The 27,912-nt window shown below is 37.0% G+C and overlaps 1 protein-coding gene across 2 annotated transcripts in view; it reads right to left on the reverse strand.

Moving 5' to 3' along the window:
- ARID4B (AT-rich interaction domain 4B) overlaps positions 1–27,912 on the reverse strand; it is an 88,255-nt gene that overhangs the window by 35,937 nt on the left and 24,406 nt on the right. Inside the window, exons 2-10 of one of the 2 annotated variants that reach the window (XM_018077377.1) lie at positions 22,815–22,925; positions 18,291–18,356; positions 17,604–17,694; positions 13,300–13,379; positions 10,867–10,958; positions 8,245–8,353; positions 4,624–4,703; positions 3,259–3,332; positions 2,371–2,516 (exon numbers count right to left, since the gene is read on the reverse strand). In XM_018077377.1, coding sequence (XP_017932866.1) covers positions 2,371–2,516; positions 3,259–3,332; positions 4,624–4,703; positions 8,245–8,353; positions 10,867–10,958; positions 13,300–13,379; positions 17,604–17,694; positions 18,291–18,356; positions 22,815–22,925 — 849 coding nt within the window. Of the gene's footprint in view, positions 1–2,370; positions 2,517–3,258; positions 3,333–4,623; positions 4,704–8,244; positions 8,384–10,866; positions 10,959–13,299; positions 13,380–17,603; positions 17,695–18,290; positions 18,357–22,814; positions 22,926–27,912 lie in introns of both variants that reach the window. The other variant, XM_008920149.2, reaches the window with a different exon arrangement.

The following is a 27,912-nucleotide window of genomic DNA, read 5'->3' on the forward strand; positions in this document are numbered from 1 at the left end:
TCACTGAACAAAACCTCCAGAAAACCCAACGAAGTTTTGTAGAAGGAATGTATGCTTTCTAAATATATGGGGAACTGAGATAAAGGTGATGAAGAGTCTGACACTCCTTTCTCACTATAAAATCCACAGCAAGCGAGTAATACTCATTAATTTTCCCAACAGAGAATACAGTAACTTTCTGAGAAAGTGTGCTAACGGGGAAAGCTTAAGACCCTGTATGCCTCTGAAAAGGATTTACACTTTCTCAGAATGTCTACAGAATCAGTATGTATTATACCCTACCAATAATATCTGTTAATCTCTAAACATATACAGAATGTCTTAATCAAGAAGTTAGACAAGAAGGTTTCCTTGATAAGGGTTCGAAGCAGGCATGTCACACTGTCATATTTACTTATTTTCAAGTTAGACAACCAGAGTTCTAGCAGGTCACTCTGAAGTCTCTAATGTATCTGTCTATGTTAAAAAAGGTAAAAGAAAGTGGCTTTTATGTAGGATAATGAAATCCAGTAAAACAGCAACATGCTTTTTGAAACAAAAAATTCGCACAGTAATATAGGCCAGTACTAGAAAAGAGGGTCTTTGCCAACTCTTTTATCTGCCATCAGATTTCATAAAGGAAAGGAAGGACATTTTCCAGTCTCTTTCATTTGAAAAAAAAAAAAATGCAACTCCTCTTCTAATGAGAGAAGTACAGAGGATTTTCATGTCAATTCCTATCTAAATAGGATGGAAGAATCTCTACAGATATGTGAGACATATGCTCACACAGAATCCTATAGATCTCTTACATATGTAAGATAGGAGTATCTATATTTAAAACCTGTGGTGACATATGTAAGAGCTTGGGTTTTTTGTATTGTTTTGCCCTGGTTCATAGATAGTAGGACCACATGGATGGCCTGAGAGCCACCAGTGAGAATTTTTCAGGTCCTGGAAAGCACTAGGACAACCTGCAGGTGAGTAACAAAGTCCCAAGAGCAGGTCCACAGGTCCTGTGTGAGAAGAGATGCTGCTTGATAACCAGGAAGTTAAAGATACAAACAAAAATAAAGAGAGAAGTCTGCAGAAATTGCTCAAAGATGAGTGGAAAGAAGGCACACATGCCACTGACCATTGAAGAGAGAGAATTAAAACTGAAGGGAAAAAAAAAAGAAAAAAAATATTTTGTTTTTTAGAAGCCTCCTAGTCCAACAGGTGACTGAAATCACTGGATACTGGAAAAGAAATTATCACAAGAGATGACATGGTAAATATCAAAATATTGGCCCGAGATGAAACCTTTATGTCTAGCACATGGAAAGACTAGCTCAAACAACATCACATGCAACTAAGAGGAGCTCAAGCTCCTTAAGAGAGAGTATACAAAGGGTACAAGGTCAAATATTTACAAATGCTGTAGCTAATGGCTCCATATTTTTCACCTAAAGGTAGAGAGGGAATGGTAACTACATAAAGATCATGTGTTACCCTGCATAGGTACCAACCTATCTACATTCATCATGGCCATAGCTGAACATGAACCTGCTCTAAAAGTTCAGGAATTGTACTGAGCCCAAGGAAGAACAACTTGCTTCTCAAAATACTATGCAAAGCACAGTCCCTTTCAAACTGGGTTTTATAACTTTTGATCGAGGCTGAATAATCTACTCTGAGTTTAAAGAAGAGGCAGAATGAAATTATCAGCATGGTGAAGTGGCAAAATAATAACTTCACACCTTTGCAGTCCCCCAATAAATCTTGAAGAAATGAATAAGTAAAAGATGGAATACCATCTTCTGGTATGCCAGAGCCTCAATCTCCAGGGAGGATGTATTGAGAGAAGGACTCTAATATCATTTAAGACCTAGACCAGTTCAGTTTCTCCTTTACAATTCCACTGTCAATGGAATACAAAGTCTCCTGCATTACTGGCCCTTGCTTAACAAATTAGAGAACAAGTGATTAAGGGCACATAGAGATTCTGAGTACTATAAGAAGACAGAGGAATTAAAACATTCAAAAGCCTCTCTTTCAGCCTCTCAGCCACTTTTTTTTCTGGATAGGAGGCTGGGAGGAAATAACAAATAATTAGAAAACCAAGCATGAGGCAGGACTTCTTACTTACAGAACCCAAAAAGAGCAGAAAGTAGAAGTGGAGTGCATGGGCTAATGCCTTGATTGAAAGCTCTTTTGCTTCTTTACATCAGGGTAGCCAGAAAAATAGCTTGCAGTGAAGCAAGTCTTCAGTAGACCAGGATAAGAGAGAGGTACTCAACAATGCCTATGTTAACATCTTAAATGTTCCCTAATGTTAAAAAGGTTTACTTAAATATTACAGCCTTGCTAATTTTTATCAGCTGTCTGTCTGTGCCCTTTAACTTCACTTGCCTCTTCCTCACTGCTGTTATCCTCTTTTTCTTTTTCATCCTCTTCCTCTTCTTCAGCTTCACTGCTGGAGCTGTCTTCTTTCAATTCTGTTTTCCAGTTACTAGGAACAGTTCTGTTTTTACGGAATTCAAGGGCTTGGTCAAAAGCTGTAAAAGGACCAGCACTTGTTAACACTGCAGGAAGTATCAGTTTGACCACATATTTTAATAAGGGAACAGTAGTCAGTGGGGAAGGGGAGAAGAAGGAAAGACTGCTAATTAACAATTCCACCCCCAAATTCAAAGAACCTCAACAACCACTCCCTGTTGTCCATCCTTACTTGTCTTAACCCAGTTAAACTGGCCTAGTGCTCTCTGCACATCAAGTCATTCAGAGCTATTACTGGTATTATTACCATGTTAGTGTCTATAGACAAATAAGGATCTTCTGCACAGGACATGTATGAAAATTTAATTGAGAAAATCATTATCATTCACAATTACAGATTCTTGACAGTCCATAAAGGCAACTTACTTGCAACTGTGAGGGGTACTATGGTGAGAATAATTCTATGAAGATCTAAAGCAAATAGATATATACTAAAATAACCTATAAAGCCAACATGTACTGTACGATTACATCCTTTGTTTAGCACATCTCTACGCTTGAAACAAGTGTGGTAGGTGGGGGGAGGCATGTTGGGTTTTGGGGGTTTTGTTAGATTTTGTTTGTTTTAAAAAAGTCCCTCTAGCTTTTCAAAAGTGTTTTTCTTCAATATACTATTCTATAGGAAAAGATCCTGTATTTTAGCATTGTTAAGACATGAACCAATCTGCCATAAATTTAGACCAATTTATGTAATTGAGTAAATACATACACGTGTGTTTTCTCATAGAAAGTTATTTTTACCTTGTTTTAACAAAGCGTCAGGCTTTGGTGAAGTTTCACTGATCTCCCGGACATCTTTTCTTGGCACAGAAGTGCTAGATAATTTAGAAAGCGTTAAAAAAATTACAATATTTTAAAGGTAAACTAAGAGTATAATACAGAGCTATCACTCAGACTACAACACAAAAATATACATAAGCAGCATATGGAATATATCTTGACAATTCTATAGTGTTAGTCTGGTACAGTATTAGTCAGAGGATTAAAAAAAATATTTCTACATGAAATTGGTTTGACCACCTATATGCATTCACTGCGTACTAAAGAAAGCGTGCTACTTCCACAAACAGGTAGTTTCTGGAGTCTCCCAGAACACTTAACAAAAATCTTACATTAATTTAATGCTAATTTAAAACCCTACTTCGCTTAGAGCATAAATAAGTATTAGTATAAATTGCCAGTATGAAACTAAAGACTTACAAATTGAAAGAACAAAGCACTTTCTAATTTCTACTGTGGCTATAACCAAGGAAGCAAATCTGAACTGCAGCTCTGGGGACTTGGGGGTAGGTGTGTGCTCATGTGCACACACATCTTGTATGTATTTCTTTGGAGACGTGCACTGATGCCTGAAAAACTATCAAATGGTAAAGGATAGCCTAGACTTAGTAAGTAATTAAACAAAGCTTAAATATTTCAATTTCCTTTCTGCAAAACATTCTGTTAAACTGAACCAAGCCAAACTGCAATTTTGAAAATAAAAACTAAAACGTAGAAAAAGAATTCTATTGTCATGAGCTTAAGAACACAAAGTTTCTTATTCTGTTGCAAACGCCATACAGTCTGGTTTTCCACATTTCTCCATTATTTTTCCTACTTCGAGTAGTATTGTTGCTCTTTTCAAGGAACGTGATAAGATGCAGTTGCTGTCTAGTCTGAGATAAACATATGCCTTACTACCTCAAAACAAGAAAGAGGATTTCTGTGCGCGCACGTGGTGTACGTGCGTGCACGCACGCAGCCCCACCCACCCTTCTGTAGCTGGATAAGCTTATGGCCCACATCCCTGAAAAGTGGTGCTCTATTCCAACCACAGCAGGAAAGAGTCTCCAGCCATTCCTGAAGTCACGTAATCCTGCTTTGTTTGCCACAATTGTGACAATGAAATTAAAACTAAGACAGAGAGATTTATCACCCCATTATTAATAATGGCAAAGTTCAAGACTAATTTAGTTACTGTTAACAGTTTTTTAAACATTAGAAAAATCTTGGCAAATTTACTGAGCTTACTGACATTATTAATACTTTACCCAACACAACTCATAATACATTTTATTTGACTGGTATAAATTTAGTTCAGTTATCAAACTCTACATTCCTACTTACAATTTGCCATCTTTGAATGAGCGAACGAGAATATTGTCTTTTTTCACTGCAATATCATCACTACAATCTGGACAAACCACCTGCAAAAATATTACAAATGCAAAGTTTAGAGAGAAAACAAGAGAGTAATAGTATATACCAGTGCTACTCAAAAAGCTTTTGGGCCCATTTCTCTTTAGCAACCCTAAGATGGGACCAACTGAGATCCCTCAAAACACAGGAGTGATGACCTCCTGAAATTACTGAATGCATGAGTTCATGCTCGCTTCCTAGAGGGAACTGACAGCTGCTGCCAGAGATATAAGAATAGCATTCTGACGAAAGGTAAGTATCTGCCATGCCACTACAGCTTTTTCTAGTCCTCATCCTAAAAGGACAAGAAATGCCACAAATACTGCCATTTGAGTTAGAGACTACTTCTGAAAACTTCCAGAAATGGCAGGCATGTAATCACAAACAGTTTCAAAAACAAAGGTTTACAGGATTTATGAAATTGAATTTTATAATGGAAGACTTGTAAGTCATCTACCTAGGAGAGTGCCACAAGTACAAGTATTATGATAGGTTCTTTAATTCAAGAAGCAGACTAATCAAGTCTAGCATTGAGACATTATTTTTTTGCAATTTTAAAAGCTATTTAAGTTTTGTTAAGCCAGTTTTTTAATTAAAAAGCTTCAGAAATTTATTTTAAAAATACATCTCTATTGAATTTCCAGAGTTATAGAACAGAAGAGCAACCCTCTTCATCACTCATATCTCTCTTCTCTCAAAACATGTGTAGTTCCCTGAAACTTAGGAAAATTATGGCTGCTGTAAAACCCCAAGGAGGAGCAAATGACTTTAGCCATAATTTAGCCCAGGTAAATACCTCTTCTTACATCAACTGTTGCCTTTCGGTCTTAATTTTCCACCAAATACACAAAGATACTGTGAGACAAAAGCTTTTTTTCCCCTCTTACACAGGTCACCAGCCATATAGCATTGTAGAAGGTAAGTGATTTGGAAACAGGTTCTTATTTGTACAGGCTAAATATGAGAGCATAAGCTAGACCATGGGCTAGAGCATAGGCTAAATACGCTTCTCAAGAGAAATAAAACTTAACAGCCCAAGTCTCAAAATCCAATGCATTCTACAGTCTTCAAAGAAATTTCTTTACAAACTACAACTTTCTAATTGAAATGCAGTTTAAGATATAGTTTGCAATACTGAGGTAAAAGAAAGTGATTCTCAAACTCCTAGCTCGTTAAAGATGGAGAAAGACCCTTCAGGCTTTAGCTATGGGTTTTCTAGAAGCATCAAGATCTTAGAAATCCATTCAGAGGTTGGAAAACAGCTTACCACAACCTCATCTAGTGCCTTTACATCAAGCAACATCACCTCAATTTTGCCTGAATGCAAAAGAAACTCCGCTGGAGTCATAGGAGGATGAAAGAGATGATCCTATGTAAACTCAATTTTCTGAAAATGCTGCAGGCAGATTTCCTCACTACAACTTCCAAAAGCCTTTAAGTACACATTAAAACTAAGCTATGCTATAAAGCTTGCTAAATCACACTCTTTGACATAAGAAACAACTGTCAGGCCTTTTTACAATTGCAATTAATCATTGTACTCACCATTTCCCCCCAGAACCCAAAAAAACAAGCAAACAAACAAACTAAAAACGCCCAACCCAAACATGAAAGAAGGATTAAAACAATGTCAATCATCAAGTCCTAACAGTTATTCTTACCAAATTTAGAACCTCTACAGTTTTAGATTTGTAAGAGCTGTTTATAGGGCTGATATCCAAAGCACTCAGTTTCCACTACTAATCTTAATTGTTACTTGCTGTAAAGGTTTAGACTAATCCCTTAACTTCTTTTCACATAATAAACTTGCACAAAGTCCTCTGTGCTTATACACAAAGCATATCAGCACACATAACGAAGTAATGCTGATACACATTCTTCAGCATATTAAACCTCAATTTTCATTTGATTATTCACATAATTACACTTACCATAATATAAAGTTAATGCAAAATTTATCAGTAATAAGATAAGATTACTTTGTTGATACAGTAGGGTAACCTGCTTACAAGGTAAAATAGCTGAGAGGCATAGCTACTGGGGAGGGGATTATAACAAAAAAACCCACAAAAACAAAAAAATCCCAAACCAATATGATGCAGAGCTATAAACCTGATTACTAAAGTAAGAGTTAATCTAGGATAAGCTATTTTAGCGTTAACAAGCTTCACCCTCAAACTTTATCCCCCTACTGCTTCTCATTCACTCCAGGAAGCTTTCCATGAAGAATGAGCTATTCCAATCTTCATCTGAAAGCCAAAGAAATAATTCATATAACTTTGGAGCAGAAGCAACAATTCAGTTACACTTTAAGGTCTGACCCAAAGCTATCCCTGAGCATCGCTCAAGAGCAAGCTCAGGCCTGCCATGGAAACTGGTATCTGTGATGTGCAAGACCAGAAGGGCAAACCCAACAACGTGACATAAAGCTGCTCAAGTGAGTTTCACAGACCACTTCTGAGTGCAGCTGGGAGGCAGGATATTGCATCAATCTTGATGACAGCTTTCAGTACAGAAACATCTCAATTTTTCTTGCTTATTACTGAAAACCTCTCTTAAAGCTATCTGCCATTAACATGGTATCTCCTTGCTGTACATTCTGCCCTCTCCCTTGCTGTAAAAAAGACTTCAGTGACTCATTTTCTTCCAACAACTTCCCCAAAAGAAGTCCTGCTGGAAAGCTACTGGACTGCATTACAAGACACAGCAGGTGACAAGAAGAGAGCTACAATTGAGAGCTATTGCACATACTAAGAACAGTTAAGTGTTACTGTATGGCATCTTTTCAAAAGCAGAGCACAAGTCTTCCTGAAATTAGACAAGTATGCTAAGCTTTTGTTACCAGAGAGCAATTAATCAAATATTTACAATTAATAATAAAATAAAAATTAAAAACCATGATACCAGAAGGTACCACATATAGAAATACATTAATTTCCAAATATATCAGTCAGTCTATATGTAATCCCTATAGTAGCTGTGATATTTTATTAGAATTTTATTTGTTAAAAAATAAGTCAGAATAAAGGAAGAGAGCAAGTATTTGTACTGAAAGGCTACAATGTAATTTTAAAGGAAATTTACTGTCAATTCTCCACTACCTATCATAGTGACCAAGAATATCTGATTTTATTATCAAATGTATTTATATTGAACCTTGAAAAATAATGTCTGTGTAATCGATAAACTTCCCCTCTCTTTGTACTTTATATTTTCTCCTCAATAAAACTCAGTTATTCAGAAAATTGGCATGCAACAGCCTAGGAAAAAAGCCCTGAAATTTTAGTTCAATAGTATTAAACGCACTGCTGAGCTGAAATTAGGTCAACAAGCTCTGGCTGTTTGGAAAAACTAAAGCCACATTAGCAATCCCTTTTTGTAAACAAATACATTTAGATATATAATATTTTCTGTAACTACAGTTCAATTTGAAGAACCATATGAAGTTCTAAAAAAAACCACCAAAATGAAAAAAACCCACACTTTTCTCTGGTTCCTAGAAAACAAAAGAAAGCTTTAGTAAGTTATAATAAAGATGGAAACCCTTACCAAGGCTGGAAACCACAGAGCTTTCTTTTTATCCACACTGAAGCAGTCCACGCACACAACTTTTCCTAATAACTCGTCACTTTGTTTTCTGTCATCTTCATCTTCATCGCTGGAAGAGGATGAAGATTCTTCTTCAGGACTAAACAACAGAAAGAGACTTAAAAGTCAACTATTCAAAACTTGCATATTATAATTACAGGAGATCCAAAGCTAATTGTCAAAGAGGCATGAGTAATAGCGACTTGAATTGTTTGTTAAGTGTTTTAGCATAAAAATGAATAGAAATGTTTATAATTACAGTATAGTACCAATTCAAACATTATAAACTCAGAAATGCATATTTACTAGTAAGACATGCAAATACTAAACAAAACACCACCATGCATTCACATGGAGGAAGATAAATGCATTGTCAGGGCATTCAAGTGAGACCAATTCTGCCCTACAGAAGCACTGTTCAAAAATACTGTTGCAGTTCTAGTTTTGGACCAACGTCAAATTAAACTGTTTTGTTTTTCCCTCTTAAATCTCTCTAGGTTTTTACTTAAACAGCCATACAGAATAAAAGGCTGTTCTGAGAGAGGACAAATCTCTGAAGAAGAAACATCAGCTATAAAGATGAATAGCAAAGAGAAAAAGACGTCTATTTATCTTTAAACAGTTCTTTAAAGAAGTGCAGTGAAGCATTTCAATGACTGTTTTAATGTCACATTGAATGTAGTGCTGGAATGTAAGTAGATGGTTCTGGATTACTGTTTTGACTGTTCAAGTACAAAGTTGCACCTGGTTTTAACCATATGGGGAGTCTAAATGTACAAAACCAACTAAAATTACCTGCAACTGATTAACAAAAAAATAAAATAAAAAAAAATCAGCACTCTCACCACTCTCTCTAGATCTTTTTTTACTCGTCACTTTGAAGGTTAATTCTCAGGAAATATACAGCATGTTCAATGAGCACAGGAAGCATAATTTTAAAAGCTACCTTCCATTTTTCACATAACTGCTTTTGAGTACAAAATTCAGTATTTACAAAAACCTCAGTTAGAATTTGTGTAACAGAAGACAACTGATGTTACAGTTTAAGGTAAATTATATTTCCTTTTCCCCACCTTAATTTCCAGTGCTGATAAAGCATTCTCTTGGAATTTTTTTCCCTCAACACCTTTTTTTTTTAAAGTAATAGTTTCTTTTAAAATACAATATGAAACTCTTTCAGGCTGCTTTCTGGGGTTCAGTAATCTCTTGTGGGAAGAGAAAGAAGTCTAGGACTAGAGAGAAAGCCAGAACTATTTAAGAGAGGCTACTTCCTAGCTCAGTTATGCCGGTATCTGCGCAATTTCTCTTTTTACTTAGTTAAGTCTATTAATTGTAAGATAAAGGGAAATGCGTTGCTTCTGACATAATAATGTCATGTGTAGTTATGGAAACAGAGAAAACAATGACCCAGTCACAGACACCAAGGATGTTGCAATCATGTTCTCTGTGGTAATACCAGCTTTTTCCTTCACTACAGTACAAATTAGTAAGTCAGTAATTTTATGAGTAAATTCATAGCACCTCTACATTTAGAGGGTAACATCTATTTCAAGCTATTAAAAAGAGAGCAAAAGGCTAGCCCAAGCACAAAACCCATTACCACCCAAAAACTTTAACCAAAACAAAAGCAAACAAAAAAAAACCCACCCCCCCCGCCATACACACATTAAAAAAAAAAAAGAAACCCCACAACCCACCCACAAACAACAGAGAACAGTCACTGGATTACTTAACACCGGTTTATCAAGATCACAACTACTAATTCTGGTAACCAGGAAATCAAGTCACTACTCTTGAACTTGGTTTTTCTATCAGTAAACTTTGCTGGAAACCATAATAGAAGCAATGGGCAGAAACTGTTACACAGGAAGTTCCACCTGTATATGAAGAAGAACTTTAATCTGTGGGTGACCGTGCACTAGAACAGATTGCCCAGAGAGGTTGTGCAGTTTCCCTCCCCAGAGGTATTCAAGAACCATCTGGACACAATCCTCTGCCGTGTGCTCTGGGATGACCCTGCCTAAGCAGGGAGGCTGGTTGGACCAGATGACCCACTGGGGTTCCTTCCATTCTGACCCATTCTGTGATTCTATAGTACTGTTCACCTATTTCTAAAAGCTCTCAGAGATCCTGTAACGAGAAACCAGAGGTCTAGAGGAGGATTCTGGTACCTTGTACAAAGACTTCATATCAGCTGGACAAAGACTGCATTGTAACGATTTTAGTTTGAGTCCAACACATTCATAACGCTGACAGTCTACCACAGAGACATTTCTGACTACAATTTAACATCATGTTTCCACTTGTTATGCTATTTTTTTTGTTTTACTCAACAAAACCAAGAAAAAACTCTTGCCTATACCTGGTGCTATTTTAAATATTGATTACACGAAGACTTGAAATGCTTATACACAACAGTGCATATGCACCTGACTTTCAATCTGAGTGCTTAACAACATTTTTCATCTGGCCTCCTGTTCTTTGAATAAGAGAAGCCCAAAGATACAAGTAATAAAACTCCACACACACTGAAAGCTTCAGAACTGAGTACACACAGCACAGGTATCAAGATGTTTAACTTACATATGATTGGATCTCCTTCCTCTGTTTGTTTTCTTTCCGATAACAGGAGTCCCAAAGTGTTCAGGATTGGTGAGTGGAAGCTGATCTAATGTCTGTTGAAATGTAAAAATATATATGCACACACATAAAAAAAAAACCTGGCATGAGTTATTCTCCAAACCACATGGTTCATAAAAGTAATTTTCAATAGACTTTCTCATTACAAAAGAAGTACAGAAGTACATCATACATGTCATGCTTTGAATTTAAAAAAGCAATATGTTTTGTTCTAGGTTTTTTTCAACACTTTCTCTGCACCTCTGAATAACTGACTTTTGTCCAAAACACATAAACAATTCTTCCCAGAAGTCCTGCCTTTGGACCGTTAAAACACGGAGAAGTAAGTATCAAGTATTCTGCTAACCTGGGATATTCCATCTCTACTGGATGAATTTTCTGTACTTCCTATCATTTAGACTAAACATCCAATCATCTACTTAAAAATGAACAAAGATCCCCTTTGAAATGAAGCTGCAAGATAACAGCAGCAACCACAACAAGTTAACTGTATTTTTTGTTAGTAATTCATAATTTGATATGTGAGGGAGACTCTAAAACAATTTTAAAGAGGTTGCTATATTGATAATTGAGAGGGTGCTAATTGATGCTTTATCAGCATCAAAACAAAAAGAGAGGGAGAGAAAGAACTTTCCCTGTTCAGGGAGAATGCTTCAAGAGAAGAACTCATGGATATGCAGTATCTTCTGCCTCTAAGCCTGCTGTTAACTGTTTAAATGATAAACATTCCAGATTTGAAGGCTCCTGGTACACAAGAGTTTTTTGTACAGCCACTTACTCTCGCTCTTTGAAAGAAGGGAGAAAGTCTTCCAAATTAAATACAATCCTCTGACTTAAACTTCTTTATCGTGTATTGATTTTTGAATGTGTAACACCAACGAGAATCTCAAATGTATTCTGTGCCGGAGAACTAACATAGGGACAATAAAACTGGTTTTTTAAAATCTGAAAATAAATGCACAACTACTTCTGAGTGTGATGGACATCCTAAAAGACTCTACACCACACACTTGGGAAGGCAGAGATGAAGCTAAAGCAACATCAGAACAAGACAACTGTGGGGCACTGGCCTAATTACAAAAGAAATTTGAGATGCAATTTTCCCTGCTGAGTAGCTGTGCAATCATGAGGTAATTATTAGAAATGCACAACATGTGTTTCACTGAGGGTTGGTGACAATGAATTGCGTATCAGTGACTTTTGGCAAAACATCAAAAGCTAAGACAATAAAAGTTGATAAAATAGAAAGTAGCGGTCACCTGAATGTATGGTTTCTTTGAATCTGACAAAATAATACAAATTATTCTACTTCAGCCAAACAGGTCACAAAGCAATATATATATACTAAAATTTTAAATCTGCTTACTATAAGGTAATACCCCTGAAACCATATTAAAATAGTCTTTATGGAATAGAAGAAATCTAATCTTCAGTTGTGCTGATCATTAATAACAGAGCTAATTGAAGGAACACCACAGTCTTTAAAATTTTGGCGTTTATATCTGAATCCAGATTTAGGCATATAATTAGAGCCCCTTCTTTACATATGTTTAATCTTGACTTCAGATTCTAGAGGGTACCTGAATCTTCACGAGAACGCAGTACACAAAGAACAAGCTCAGCTGACTACAATAATAACATCATATTTATGTAGAGCAAAAAACCCCGTCTTCAGTAGCTGTCCAATAAGCAAACATGTTTACATAAGTCTGCCCACCAGTCCAGACTGTCTTACATAATACGAAGGAGTAACCCTCATTCTGAAATTCCAACTATTTGTAATTTGCTACAAATGTGTGCCTATTTTAACGGGCAAGTCACCTTTAAGTCATGAGCCAGCTTCAAAATACCGATAACTTGTCAAATTACCAAATAACAGCAATTAATTATTGGCCTTTTAAAAGAAAAGTATTCATCTTTCAGGTTTATCAACTATTACAAACCTTGATCATCTATCTAAAATCCAGCAGAACTGTGAAAAGAAGTACATCCATTTTTAATAATAATTTATATGAATTTTTATATTGTAATTATATTGTGATTCCCCCAATTAATACTTACAGATAATTTTTATACAAAGCAAAGCAGTTGTGTGATTGCAATTTTTTGTGTGATCTACAATCTGTGAACTATCAAAAATATAAAAATGAAAAAGATGAAATTCTGATTTTGCTTCTTAACTTACACAGTTTGATGAAATCTAATTGTACTTCTTGATTTTAAAAAAGAATAAGCCAGACCCTGTAGACTGTACTTTACACAGCCCCCATTCTTAGCAGCATGAATGTACATAACATACTAAAGACTGAGGTACTAAAAATATCACTTTTAAATTTTTCTAAATAAAAAGTTGTAATACAAAAATTCTTCAATTACCTCACTTTCAGCAAAATGTCTTTCTCCTTTTAAACACAGGGAAGAGCGTCTCAGAGTCTTCTCATCACCATCATCAAATACTGTCACCAGGTAACAAGTGAGGAAAGAAAAAGATTTTCTTTTTAAATCAAGATACTGTTGATTCATTTAGATGTTCAGAAAGAATGGGATATATATTCCTGTAGCTAACTCTTAAAACAAAGCTATACCTGGATAGATAATGCTGCATATCCAGTAAAGCATTTCACAGACTGACCAAATACATTAGCTGCTGTATCACCGCAGCTTGTATATGTTAAAAGGAATCTTTAGTAATCAGCAGTTGAGAAGATAAACATTAAATACCCACTAGAATTCGAAAACTATTCTTCTAACATTTACAATTTTTACAAAACTTTATTACGTAACCAGAACTCATACAATATTCAAGTAGAAGCTATTCTTACTACAAAGAAACATAAATGGATGTTTACAGAAAAAAGTTACAACTTAATGTTATATGAAAGCTCAATGTCTTTCTCTACTGACTTCATTCAACTATGCTAAAACAACAGTGATATCAGCCTAAGGAAGATGACAACAGTCAAAGTGCTGACAATCATCAAAACCAGCTCTACTGACAGAACTGTGGAGCTCCCAGTTTCTAGACTTTTTGCCACCTCTGCTATCACTAGGTCAAGTGGAAACAAGTTCATAATACTGTTGATTCAGCTACATATATTATCTTTTTGAATCCTAAAATGCACTGCACACATTTAAGGTGGGGTCTTCAGGAGCTGATAAACTGGTCATATAAAAAGTAAGCTTTTGTCAAGTCTTCTTCAGGTATTTAACAGATTAAAACTGAAAAATTTTGACTCTCAGGCTTTGCTTGCACTGTTCAGTGAGACAAAAATGGATCTCTTCTTCCCTCCTGAACACTGATAATTACATTCTTGTCTCCACACTGCAGTGACCTTGAAGACTTTTGTGGGTATGGAAACAACACCAAGATTAGATTAAAATATTACATTAAAAAGTAAAAGTTTTTGCAATTTCGTAACATGCCTCTTTCACCTTCATTCAAATCTTTGTTTCTGTCCATCAACAGATCAAAAAACAGTGTTAGAAGAATGGTTGTCAGCCAGCAAGATCAGAGAGGTTAATTTTCAGCCATGTCTGGCTTTCAGATAGTGGGTATTACACTCTTCAACATTTACTAATTTAAATACAAATGTATAAAAAGCAACAAGATACAGCAAAATTCTTGACTAGTACTTGTTTGATATGAAAGAAACTTTTATCTAGTTCTGAGAATTTCTGATCCCTGTGTTAAATTCAGTACTGTTGATAACAAACTTCCACTTGTGACTACCATTCCCCAGACTGTATTATATACTACAGTAACTGCTGAACACTGTTCAGTGATAAACTATCAGTCAGAGATGCACAATTGTCACTTCAACATTTGTTGAAAAATATCAACATCAAGAACCGCACACAAAACCACATAGATTTGGAACTGCATCTCAAATGGTCAACACATAATTAAGCCCCCTCTCCGTTAAATGAAGTAGAAGGCAGCAGGTTCCTAATCCAGTTTGTGTTAATTAAGATAACAGTCTCCTTACATAATGAGAGATAAAAAAAAAATCTATCCACTTCAGGAGATAAGCTGACTACAGCAGAGGTAAACCTATTCAGAGCTAGGTAGGTAGCCACATTATGCGTCCTGTGTGGTAATCTGCCTGTGGCCTCTTCCCTGCCAGGGGGATTCCTAATCTTGTTCCATGAATACTTCCAAAGGAAAAGCTTCACCTCCCTGTAAGACTTGTGTGGCCAGCATGGCACATATGGCTGATTACATATGACATTCTGATCTAATGGAACATCCTGAAAACAAACTACTGAGCAGGCATACAACAGTGTAATGCATTTAAAATCATGTATTCTGAAACTGCAAGGAAAAGAGGAAAAAAGAAAGGAGGCAACTTATGTAAATAAAGCCACTTTGAATTCTGAGAAAGGGCAATGTAATGACAAAATCATGCAGAAGGGGTTTAAGACTACTTTTGAACATGCACAATTCTGCATTTTTAGTCAAGCAAACAATCCTACAATTTCTCCCCCCCATAGTAAACACAGAGATAAATGTTAAAAATATCAATTAAACTTTAAAAGTTTAATTAAAAAAATGTTTAATTAAAATCATATGAATGATGAAACAGTATCCAGTTACCAGGACTGGAATACCTTGAGCTCTTTGAGGAATTTTTACAGGACAGGCAGGGACACTTGGTGTATGTATATGCACGTGTATGAGTGTGTATTTATTTATTCTTATATAATATATATATATTTTTACATATGTGTTACATTTACAGCTTTTATACACATATATACAAACTGTGCTATTGTCATTTTAAAAGACTATATAAGTTGGGATTTTATAAAAATTTAATTTGATTCTTATCACCCTTTGGTAGGAAAGCAGTAGCACGAAAAAAAGACATGTAAACAAACCAATGTGCAATTTCTCATCAGACAACACCTTATGAATACAAGATAGACAGGGATGCTCTTAAAGCAACCTTGCCTGTACTTCATTGTTAAAAGCGTTCTCAAGCGGCCCTCAAATGGTTATTACTCTCCAGATACTGCTGCAGTGGCATATATGGTCTTAAGTATCTTTTGGAAAGGTATTACTTCAGATCGATCTGATCCCTTCACAAAGTTTTTGACCAAATCATAGTAATTTTATTCAAAAAATCATTAACAACATGAATAATTTAGATGCTTCTCAACAAGTGCTGGGACAACATTAGGTAACTGTTGGTTAAGATGTGTGCTAATTCTGAAGTCTGGGAAATGGCAACTATACCTTAAAGTAGAAATTCCATTCAGATCGGCAAAGTCATCACTGTCTATAAAGATAATTTCTGTCTCATTCCACTCACCCTCCTGACAAAGATTATTCTAATCATCCACTGCTAGAGTCACTTCTCTATCAAAGTGCATTACACAGCCAGCAGTTGTGCTATTTTTACTGATTCTGCAAGGTCAACATGCTTTTGTCTACTTTTATCTACAAAATGTAGGAGTTGAGACTGAAAACCATACCTCTTCTTCCTATTTCTCAAGCTCAGGATTTTTGACAGACATCTACTTTGATTTATAGACTGCAACTCCATGACATCTACCTTCAAAATTTATTCTGCATGGATTCCTATCTTATTCTTCTTGCTGAACCGCTAACCTCACACTTTCTCAGAAACATAAACATACAACACAGTTCTAACACCAGCTATACCATTTACTTCTTAAAAGCTCTCTTATCTGATCCACATCTGTAATAATTACCAAAACACTATCTATAATGTTAATTCCTGTCTTTGTACCTCATGTTTCACCCCATCCTAACCCGATCTCTCCTTTATTAATAGATTCTACTTCTCCAACAAGAAAACATGTATTTTTTGCAACTAGTTCTATTCCTTTCCTAAAAGTAGGGAAAGTTAAGTCTTTCCCTAGCTGTTCAACATCACTTCATCACCAACAACCCACAATATCTCAAAACAACTAAGTCTTGCTAAAGTTCTTTCAAGATCTGGTCTTCATCTTCCCATGTCCCACTAATCTGCCCAGGAGAGGTTTATATAGTTTCTCAAGAATCAATACATTTCCTGTAGTGCCTTTAAGACTACCAGTGCACAGACAGAATATATGTTATCATTCTACAACTGACCACTGACTTGGCACTAAAGAGTAAACCTACATGTATGAAGCCTTTAAAAATACATCAAAAAACCCCACCCTATATTTGTTTGAGGACATGTGGATATATCATCTATCGTCTGAAATGTCACATTATAAAATAGGAAAAACAAATATGAAAAGACTTCTTATAAGAACAAGCTATGTCTGTTTCAACAGTAGCTTTATTGGCGCTAAGTCTGGAAGCAGGGAAAAATAAGTGTTACAACTTGTGTTTTAAAAGCACTTCTTTGCTTTTTTTTTTAAGGAAGTATGACAGCATACTTAGCTTCAGAATATTTAGCAATAGTATATTAAATTTCTAAGAAGTAGTCACTGATTACAGAACAATTGACTACGTCTTTATTTGGTGTCCCGATTTCACATTGTGAGGGGTACGGTTTCTTATAAAAACCCAAAATAAGAAGTTTATTTTTGAGGGGTTTTCATACAAACTCTGAATACCTAAGCATCTCCAAAAAAATCTCTCTCACCGTGTTTAAGACATGTCCAAGTCACAGGTTTATTTTTAAGTCATGAATTTTATTCAAATACATAAATATTTCTCTTACCTACAGTGTACCAACTTGCATCTGTTAATTTGTTGATAACTGCTTCCTGGTATGTTCCATCTGGATTCTTCACTTCTACAACAGTTCCTACCTAAAATACAAAAGTCACATAGCAACAGAGAGTTCTAAAACAGGCAATAAAGTCAACGCTTTTGTATTAGCAAACAGAGAGATTTCTAACCTATTCCACGTTAAATACAACATACTTTTTCAGTTTCACTTGAATGTATTTGTATCCCTCAAACTTCTTTTTCCATTCCTCTAAAATAAGGCAACTAACTGAGCTGATTATTTCCTGCCAGCAGGTGGGGAACAAGAACCAATCTGAGTGATGTCATTCTCTTGTATAAGAGCTTTCCCATCAAATCCTCCAGCCGAGTTCTCAAAAGAAACAGTGACTAAAAATCAGAGCCAGCCATACTTCTTAGCTTTAAGGCAAAAAGAACAAAGAGGCTTGCACCAGCCTATGCTGCACCCCTTTTAACTACAAAGGAAAAAGCTAACATGCAGAGTACACTACCTCTAACTATGCAGCACTACCTTTTATGCTTTGTGATCCTATCTGGCCTGTGTAATAAGTTGAACCTTCCACTGTTACCCCATATTGTATATGCACATTTATGTCGAATACTGAAAAAAAAAAAATGTTTTTCAAAGCACTAGTAAAATATAAAACAAATTTATTACCTTTAAGGGACCCTTTATGTGGTCATCCTGCACTTCCACTGTTGAAGAATCATGCCTAAAGGTTACCTAAAAAATATAATTCAACTGACAATCACTTGATACAATTGAGCAGCATAAGCACACGCAAATATCAATAGCCCTTCTCTTACTCTCATTTTACAGTTAGTCACCATACTCATTCCACTTGCTGAAATCTGTGTTTCCTTCACATATTTTAGAAATATGAGGGGCCAACTTCATAGTCATCAAAATTTCTAAAATATTTTTTATCCTTCAGAATAGAATCATTACCTCCAAAGGAAATGACGGACTAGAGTTTGTCAAAAACATCTAATGGTTTCAAAAGATCTCTGCTGTTCTGTTAAATGATTTGAACTTCTATAGTACCAAAGCAAGAAAGGAGAAAGTTTCAAGAGTTACGAGTAAAACTTTTAAGAAACATTTATATTTCAGTGCTTTGAAATTTAACAGTTTTAGCACATATATCTAGCCTATGTGATTTTTTTTTTTTTGTTTTGCTCATTAAAGCAATTTTCCTCCCTCGAGGTTGAAAGATTCACACAAGAGAAGTACAGGACATTGCTGTCAATTAAACAAAATAACAAACCAAATTGCCTTTCCATAAATGTCCAGCCTACACACTGAGAGGTAACTGGAAGGAAACGTAAAAACAGCTAACCTTTCAGTCCTTCAAAACTGCAGTAAGTAAATCCCATAAACATTCCCAAGCTATTTTCTGATGTCATTCCCATAAAGACACATAAAAGCTGTGTCTTTAATCTTCCACCTCCTGACCTCATTAAAAAAAAAAGAAATGTATGGTAATTCAAACTTACGATTAAGTTATCTGTACCAGATGCTATAGACATTCATCTTTCATTTCATTCACAATTAACTTGGTCACATTGAAAATCACAGGATCTTCCTATCAATTACATCTGAAGTTTTATTTCCACCTCGGTTTTAAAACTATAGGAAAATTATAGGAAACTAAGAAAATTCTGGCACTACATTTTATGTACATATGTACATTTATTAACACACACAAATGATGTCCTGATGTTCACCAGACCACACTCTTTGGTGTAAGTATATGATATTTTATTTAGTATTTGAAATAAGAAAGAATGTAATGTGAGACCCAGCCGTGTAACAGTAACTCTCAACTACAGCAATCCTACATTAAATCTCTGGACTTGTTGGAAGAGTGTACCCAAGATTATACTCTCACTTGTTAAGAGTTTCAGTGTAGCATGTAGCAATAGTAAAATTTCCTTCAGAACAAGAGCGTTCTCCAATATCAATTCTCCTACTTAGCCTCCTTAGGAGAAGATTTTAAGAAGTTTTGTAAACCCTGAAAGGAGGAAAAAGCCAAGAACAGCACTAAAACCAGGACTAAGGGATTCTATTTTGACAGGTTGATTAGTAAACCAATGCACTAAAATGCTTCACTGTCTTCCAGGCGCTACTTCAACAAAACAGTCATCTTGTCTACCTTCTGTTAGAACTACAGCAATACACAATAGTTGTGAGAGTATGTTCTCTTTAGAACATCTGCGTCATCTCACCTACTGATGGCAAATACTTTCTGTCCACCACACATACTTTGTAACCTAAAGCCAGACAAAGGATTCAAGCTAGGAATTAACTGAGCAAAGACCACTCTTCTGAGAGATACAGGTATTTAATTCTCTCTTGGGGGGGATTTAACTAGAAAGCCAAAGTTCAGTTAAGATGCAAAATAATCTGAAACCTAGGGTCACCACTGGTTCATTTACTTTCTGTGGTTATCTTACATATATTTTACAGCAAAAAGGAACTCTATTCAAAACCATGAGCCAGCCACAATGTACTACGATGACAGGTAAACAAAGCAATTGCTATAGTGTATTCCAGAACGGTTTGTCTTTTTAAAGATGTCTTGGGGCTTTGACTGTCTGGGGGGAAAAGATTTTTGATATCAACAGTTTTTGCTTCTTGAGATAGTCATATGTGCTCAAAAAATACTGGTTATTAACAAAAATATTCAAACTCCAAACTTAGTGCAACACCACTAGCCTTTCTTGAAGCTAAGAAAAGTGATGTTAGCATTTGATAGTAGTGGGTTTTAATTCCCACAGTATTTACCAGTGTGGAACCTTTTTGTCTCAGGCAAAAGATTAAGACGCTCAGCACATCATGAATCCGGTTAGGCTCAGTTGGATTTCCCTTTTCTTCACTGTCCTGAAAAGACAGTCCTGGTAAGCCCTATTACAGCAGATGTTTCTCTTGTTTCCGTTTAATAAAGACCTACACAGAAAACAGTTTCTTCTGAAACTTTCTGTGCAGGGTGCCCAAATACAAGTGGGTGTGGATGATGGTGCTAATTGTTTTAGGAGTAGCTGTCAAAACAAACTGGCTTAAATAGCTCTCTGAAAAAAGCTGTAAAAGACCCGATGAAGTGGACTAACACCCTGGTAATACCGGAAGTCTTGCCCTTTAGTCAAATTTGGACTGCCTTCAACACTTTTCATAAGTCCAGGCAAATCTTAAGTTTTACTGCTTTCCATGGCAAAGTGTGTAAAATGCAGTTACATGTTATTGTAAAATTCTGTACCATGTACAGAACTTGCCAAAAACCACTAAACTGTGAAATACAGTACCTATGGATACTGAAATTGTAAGTAAATAGCACCTGCAAGAAACTGAATAAAGTTTTTAAATTATGCTAGTGGTGGAAAGTTATTGTGAAGGTGTCCCTTCAAAATATTATAGGAAGCAGAATTCAACAAAAGAAAACAGGTAAAAGGAGAAACAATTGAATGTATTTTACTTGTCTGAAGATTACATATTTCACCCTGAAAGACTTTTGTTGCCATCCTACTTTCTCAACAGAGCACCTAGTTATAAAACTTAAATGAATGCTTTACACCAAAACTGACACTCTGAAGTTAACTGACTTTCCTTGTCCTCTAGTAGTTCTAGAAAACTAAGGCATAAAATGTACTGGGGCCAGAAGAAACTGCTAACAAGTGGAAAATAAATGTAGCAGATAAACTACCAACTCCAGACAAAACACACCTAATAGAAAGAATCTTTGTTAGAACTAATACTGAGGAAAGAGTGCATGTGCCAGAAAGAGCTAAAAAGACTTTTAGAAAAATCAAAAGGTCAGTGTTAAGTTTAAGGAATACACATTCCTGGTGGAGAAAAGATAATGTAAACAGATACTGTTACAGCACTTACACACAAAAATCTAAACCACAAATCACACTACTCTACAAAGCAACAACAGTACTGGGGCTGAACTGCCCTAAGCAATACAGTAACAGCAAAGACACACACATAAACTTGAATCCAGAGGGCTTTAGGCACAATCTCCACAAACAATTTACAGTAAAAATTCTATTTCATGTCAAGATCTTTCTGCAAAACATTCCAGTGACAAAACTATAAGTAATAAACTCACAAGAAAATATTTAACACTGAATAATAGCAAGTGGCCATCTAAGAAGGCGGACTCAAAGTCCCACAAAGAACTGAAATGAGTTAAGATTTCACTGATCTAGGCACAACACAATTGCTGTACTTAAATACTGATGCATAACAGCTTAAATAGCAATACTTAGCTGCTTAAACTCAATGGTGCTTTAAAGCATAGACCAGCTGATGCTATTAAGAGTTAAGACTAATGAAATGAAAAAACCACTAATTTGCTCTTTTGTCAGATTTAAGACTAAAATCTTCTTGATGTATTTAACATTATTATTAAACAAGTGACAATCGTCCTTCTCACCAGGGTTTTTGGAGAGCACCTGCTTTCTCCCTCTCATACACACTATAGGCAAAAATCAGCCATAGCACAAGAGCAGATTCAAATAATGCACAACAGTTTATAGTGCAGACTCTTCAACAACAGGTTATCATCACACACAATTCACACATTTTTCACTTAAATTTACAGTAGATATAAGAAAAATATTCTGCCACTATAACTGTTGCAGAGCAACAATCTAATTTATGTTTTCTAAGCGCTACTTGCTATTTGGTAGGACTCAATATGCCAAGTCTTTTTTGGAAGACAGCAGGGTTTCAGCTTATTCCGGAAGCATTATCTAGTTGCCACTGCTAAATAGCAGTGACCTGTGCTCTCAAGTAAACAAAACCATTTTAAACCTACGTTGAGTGGTTTTAGCTATTTTCTGGTAATTTTCTGCCGTACATAAGCCTACATTTGTCACATTTTAATCAAATACTTTAAGGTCAGCCTACGGCACTGAAGGCCACAAACACTCGATGCAAACAGATGACAAAGCAGTGACAGAAAGAGAACATATTTAATTGTGTGGGAGTGGGGGAGCCCCACCCCTCCCAACAATAATAAGCTTACTGTTATTTCAAAGACCGTACTGCCAGCCTCTAAGGAAAGGACAGCCTTTTCGCTGTCCTGAGACTAAAAAGAAGCTTCACATTGTGCCATTTTGAACATGAATGACTTTCCCCCCCCCTCTAAAAAAAAAAAGTGTTTGCAGGAAAACCACATACCTTGACTTTGACAAGCCTTTTTGCTGTCTTGATCTTGGCTTCACAGAAGGCTCCTCTATACTTTGCACTCACATCAGTGCCCACTGTGAGATAGGGAGGCTCATCAATGGCCTGGAACACAAAGTAAAACAAGTGCTTTTTAATTGCTGACCACTGGCAACACAGCTGCTATGTCTCACCGGCTTTTGTGGACAGAGCACTAAAAACAGCCCAATAAAACTTAATCTGACAGCATATGTGTATCACAGCAGTAGAAACACAGAATACAACACTAAGCTAAACAATGAATATAAATACAATCTCATAATATAAATATATAATCTCATTATATAAATATAACCTCATAGATGTAACAAACTGATATCACAGTTATCTACAAGAAGCACCACACAGGCTTCCAACCTCTGCACCATTTGAAGACACAGGAGATGACCAGTTCTGCTGCAGTGGTGAAGGCCAACCAAGAGTTTTAGTTTCTCCTTTAATTGCCTCAAGACCTGATAAGTCACATGACACTGATGTTTATTTCCCTTAAAAAATCAAGGTTCATTTTTCAGTAGGAAGTAGAACAACTCTGAAGAGATTTCCCTTTTTCACTTTCGAATAAAGTAAATGATAAAGCTGGGCTCTCCTCTGGAGAGCAGCCCAGGGGAAAAGTGCGGTAGGAAACTGCCAGAGACTAAACACAGAGTGAAGGTGAAGGGTCCAGACAAAACACAAGGTTCTGTAACACACAACACAGGAACAAGTGACCCCCAAATAGGCAAACAAGAAATAGAAGAGGTGGGAAATAAGTGGTGCAGGGAGTAGGAGAAGACCATGGGTCGAATACAAATACAAAGTATATAGAGTGAGCTCATGAAGGTGTTCATTCAAAGGAAGTCCATTTTCTCTCACACAACCTCTCCTAACGTTATCTGTGGGAGGAGATTCCAGATAACTGAACCACCTCAGTATCACCTCATAGACTGTTGGTCAGAAGAGAGAAGGTAGACGGTGACAGCAAGAGGAGTGAGGTTTATTTCCAAGAGCTGCAAGTGTTGATGGAGCCCCAAACAAGAGCTGAGAGACCTAAGCCCTTGTCTGCACCACATCATGTTCCTGCACCCCTATGGATTCAGACACAGTTTATGAGAGGTAACTCTGGCACGCCCAGGCTCTCTGTGGGAAGAATACAGAGATAAATCTTCACAGGTATCAGAGGTACTATTTGAGACTGAGGTGCCTGCACTCAGCATCAGGTAATTCCCACTGGCTGCCTCCAGTTTCAATACATCAGAAGTAAAAGCATGGAATTATGTACCTGAATGCTTCAATGCATGATTTTTCAGAAATTTAAGTTCTGCAAAATTTGAAATTGAGAAATATGAGATACTACAGGGTTAACTCCATATTTATGTTTTTTTACCTTGACTCTGTTCCAGCCTACCTCTCATTTGCATGTAATAGAATATATTTCTGAGTACTATAAAACTGTTATCAATCTGCACTTTCTAAGATCATTAGAAACATGAAAGTTCTAATGAACCCACCCCCCTCTTTTTCTCTCTCTGCATGCATGGTACATGACTGCACGTAGAGTAGCAGGACATGCCACACTGGTAGTACTATATCCACAAACACCTATCTGTTCCTAATCCAGGCTTAATAACCATAAAACTCAACTGAGATTAACGAGGAACCTTAGGAGTGCTGGGATTCTGAAACTGATTTCCTCCTTGCTTGTCCAACAGTGCAAAAGTACTTGCCTTCAAGTCAGGTTGCTTTTCTCTTACTGCACTTGGAAGGATGCTGAAAGAGGGACTCAGATGGTTCTAGTTAGTACTCTTACTAGAGTGAGCCAGGTAGCGGCTGCTTCACACAATATAAATCTGAACACAGGAAAGCAACAATGTTTTCTCTTGCAAAAACAGTAAAACTAAGAGGGGTGCATCCCTCCTGTTCCACCATACTCTTTACTAAATAAACTCATTCACCACTACAGTGTTTATATTCTTTCATGCCAGTTCATCTTCCAAACTTAAAGGAAGTGTGAAGTACTGAGATTACTTTAACAAGACTGACAGATTCCAGATGGATCCACACAGATGCACACAGCTATTATTCCCCTACAAACAAAACTTCAAGAGCTGGTTGTGTCAGTCTCAGTCTATACCTCCATATACAGCCAAATTATCACAAAGACCAATCCATAATGTTAAGGTGAATTTACATAACATAAAGAATGCTTTTCTTTACTGCTATTGAAGATTAACTAAAAAAAATACTAAAAAAAAGGTGTAAAATTCTGGGAACCAAGATAATCTGAAGTTCTGGTCTTTGACTGGAAATTTATGGCAAAGGAACAAGCAAATCAACAATCAAAATTTAAAGAGAATTTAAAATTCTTATTAAGATCATAATTACCAGTATAATATCACTACTCTGATTTATTCTTAACAACTTCTTCCAAAAAGAATATTCATTTGAAGAACATATGTAAGAATTAATTTCTGTTACTAAAACAGAAGTTCATTTCAATCTCCAGCCTACATCTTTTGAAATTACTCTATCTCCTTCCACTGGAATTAGTTAATATTTACCACTGTAAAGAATTTCAAAGAATAGCAAACATATGGACCATTTGATTACCACTGTAGGTATGTTTTCAAGAAATACAGTATCGGAGTGGCTTTTGAGAGAAAAATGATGAAATGCATTTCTTTAACTACCACTATGAATCATTATACACTTTAAAACAGCATATAAAATCTTCACAGGATACATACTGGAATTTTTTCTGCTATTTTATTATTCTGCTGAAAGACAAATTACATGGGCTTTCAAACTCCCCCCTTCCCCCAGATTGCAACAATTTTCAGTGACAAAATCACTTAACTGAAATTTTCAAAATACTTCCCTCACTCTGCCTGATAGTAACAGCAGAAAGTGATAAGTTAAAACAATTAGCAAAATGTAATGCATCACAGAGAATGCAAACTAGAAAAGTAAACAGTAACATTCCAAGTCCGGCATTAATTTCAGATAATTCTTATCACAACTTTGTCATTTTCACCAACTCTGAGACACATGTTCTCAAGTAGGTTTTATTCAATTCCACCAACATTAGAGAAAGATTTGAAAATTAGTATACAGCTATTTTTACCTTGCTGTTATTCCTTCAGTGCTTTGTGCTTACATCATTTAATAATGTCCTTATACTCAGAATGAATATATGTTTGCCTGTTAAATTTTGACATGCTTTCTCAGAATTTGTTTTTATTCTGGTTTTGCTTTTCAGAACAGGTTACCAGGAAAAAACAGCACATTAAAATTCAGCTAAAATCTGATAATATAGTTCAGTAATCTCAGGAAAGGTATTGCAAGCATACTAAAAGTATCTCAACAAGGAGCACCGCAGCAGTCTTTAAAGGGAAGAGGGAAACACAACACTGGACTACCCTACCACATAAAAAGTTCTGAGCTTCCTAAAATTATTGAAGATATCTTGAGACATCTTGAAACAACTGTACTAGTCTCATATGTTGCTATCTCCAAATTTCTGAGCTGCAGTCTCAGCCTTCATTTCATTTTAAAACACGGTAATCTGAACTTGCATTTACAGTTTATATCTGAACATAATCATTTGCACTTTATAACTTATAGGTAAGAATTACTTTTTCAAAAGTATATCATGAACAAAAGTTTATTGATGGCTTTAACAGGAAAACTGAAAAGTATGTCCAGCACACGCTGTCATTCATTTATAATGAGATCTTGAACTTTTTTCATTCAGAGCACACTCCAGGTTTCCTCTCAATGTTTCTATGTCTCTATACTCTCAAAAATCTTTCAGTTCACACTGGAAGGAGAAAAGTGAAGCTGAGGGTGGTATCTCAGCTTGTTCGCTTCGTTGTTTTACTATTGGCAGCAGACTGGTATTGAAGCTCTTCATGGAAACCACTCACCAAGCAGGCGCTTCCAATACGGATCACTACTTTGTTTGCATGAATGACCGAGGCCGGGCTACCAGAAGGGGGGCCGGCTCTGCTGAGTGACACAGCGAGACAGGGATCCCGGGAAAGGCTGTACCCCGCGGGAGCGTGGGGCCGCAGCCAGGCGGGGGGTACGGCAGGGCTGTTTTGGGAAAAGACCGGGGCGAGCCCTTCCTCAGCATCGCTGCAGTGGGTGCTGAGCGCTACCAGCGCCTCAGCAGCTCCCCGAGGAGCTGCGAACAGCCGGGTCGATCCTCCAGCTCCGGCAAGGCCGCCGGAGGCAGACGGAGCCCGGGTGATTAGTTTGGCTCGTTCGGGGCGGCAGAGGTGCACCAGTGCTTCTCCGGGCACCTGTCGCTTTAAGGGGAGGGGCCGGAGCCGGGAAGCTGCCAGAAGTTTCTGGCTGCCCGAGCCAGCCCCGAGCGCTGGCGCCCGCCCGCGCCCTCTCCCCGAAAGCGCCCAGGGCTCTGGCAGATTAAGCGCGGATTGCCGTAAACTAAATTTGTCCCCTTAAGGCGATTGCCTGGTAAATCTGCACGCAGGGCTTCCCGGGAGCCGGCCGCTGCTGGAGCCGAGCACTGGTAGCGCCAACTCCCAGGATCCGCCCGGTATCGCTCCCGACCCGGCACCTCGGCCCGGGAAAGCTGCGAGCGCTGCCCGCCCTCCTGCAGTGCAGCTCCTCCGGAACGCCGCTGGAATGTGCCGTGCGCTGTATATCCTAAATCATCAGCCGAACTACTATAAAAATTTCTGGCGCTGTCTTGGGTGACCAAGAAGGGATAAAGAGGAAAAAACTTCCTGCAATTTTGCACTTTCCATTAGGAAATCCAAACTAATGGGCAACCACGATGCTCCTAGTAGCACTTAATTTTGTTTTATTAGTGGGAATAGGATGAATAGTTTCTCTGCTATCTCAATTCACAACTGCTGTGCACGGGCAGGAGATGCAGGACAAGCTGCCACAGCTGAAAAGCTGGTTTACCACTTAAATAAGGAGCAGTCTCTAGGTGACCAGTCAGCAATTTCCACCAATTCAGTGGCTGAATTTTCTTTGGCAGGCAAAGCAGGCTGCTGGAAGGGTTCTGCTCCAGCCTTCAAGCTGATTATACCTGGAAGGACTGATA

Source organism: Manacus vitellinus, unplaced genomic scaffold, assembly GCF_001715985.3.
Source record: "Manacus vitellinus isolate BGI_N305 unplaced genomic scaffold, ASM171598v3 scaffold_37_pilon, whole genome shotgun sequence".
In the NCBI taxonomy this organism is placed as follows: domain Eukaryota; kingdom Metazoa; phylum Chordata; class Aves; order Passeriformes; family Pipridae; genus Manacus; species Manacus vitellinus.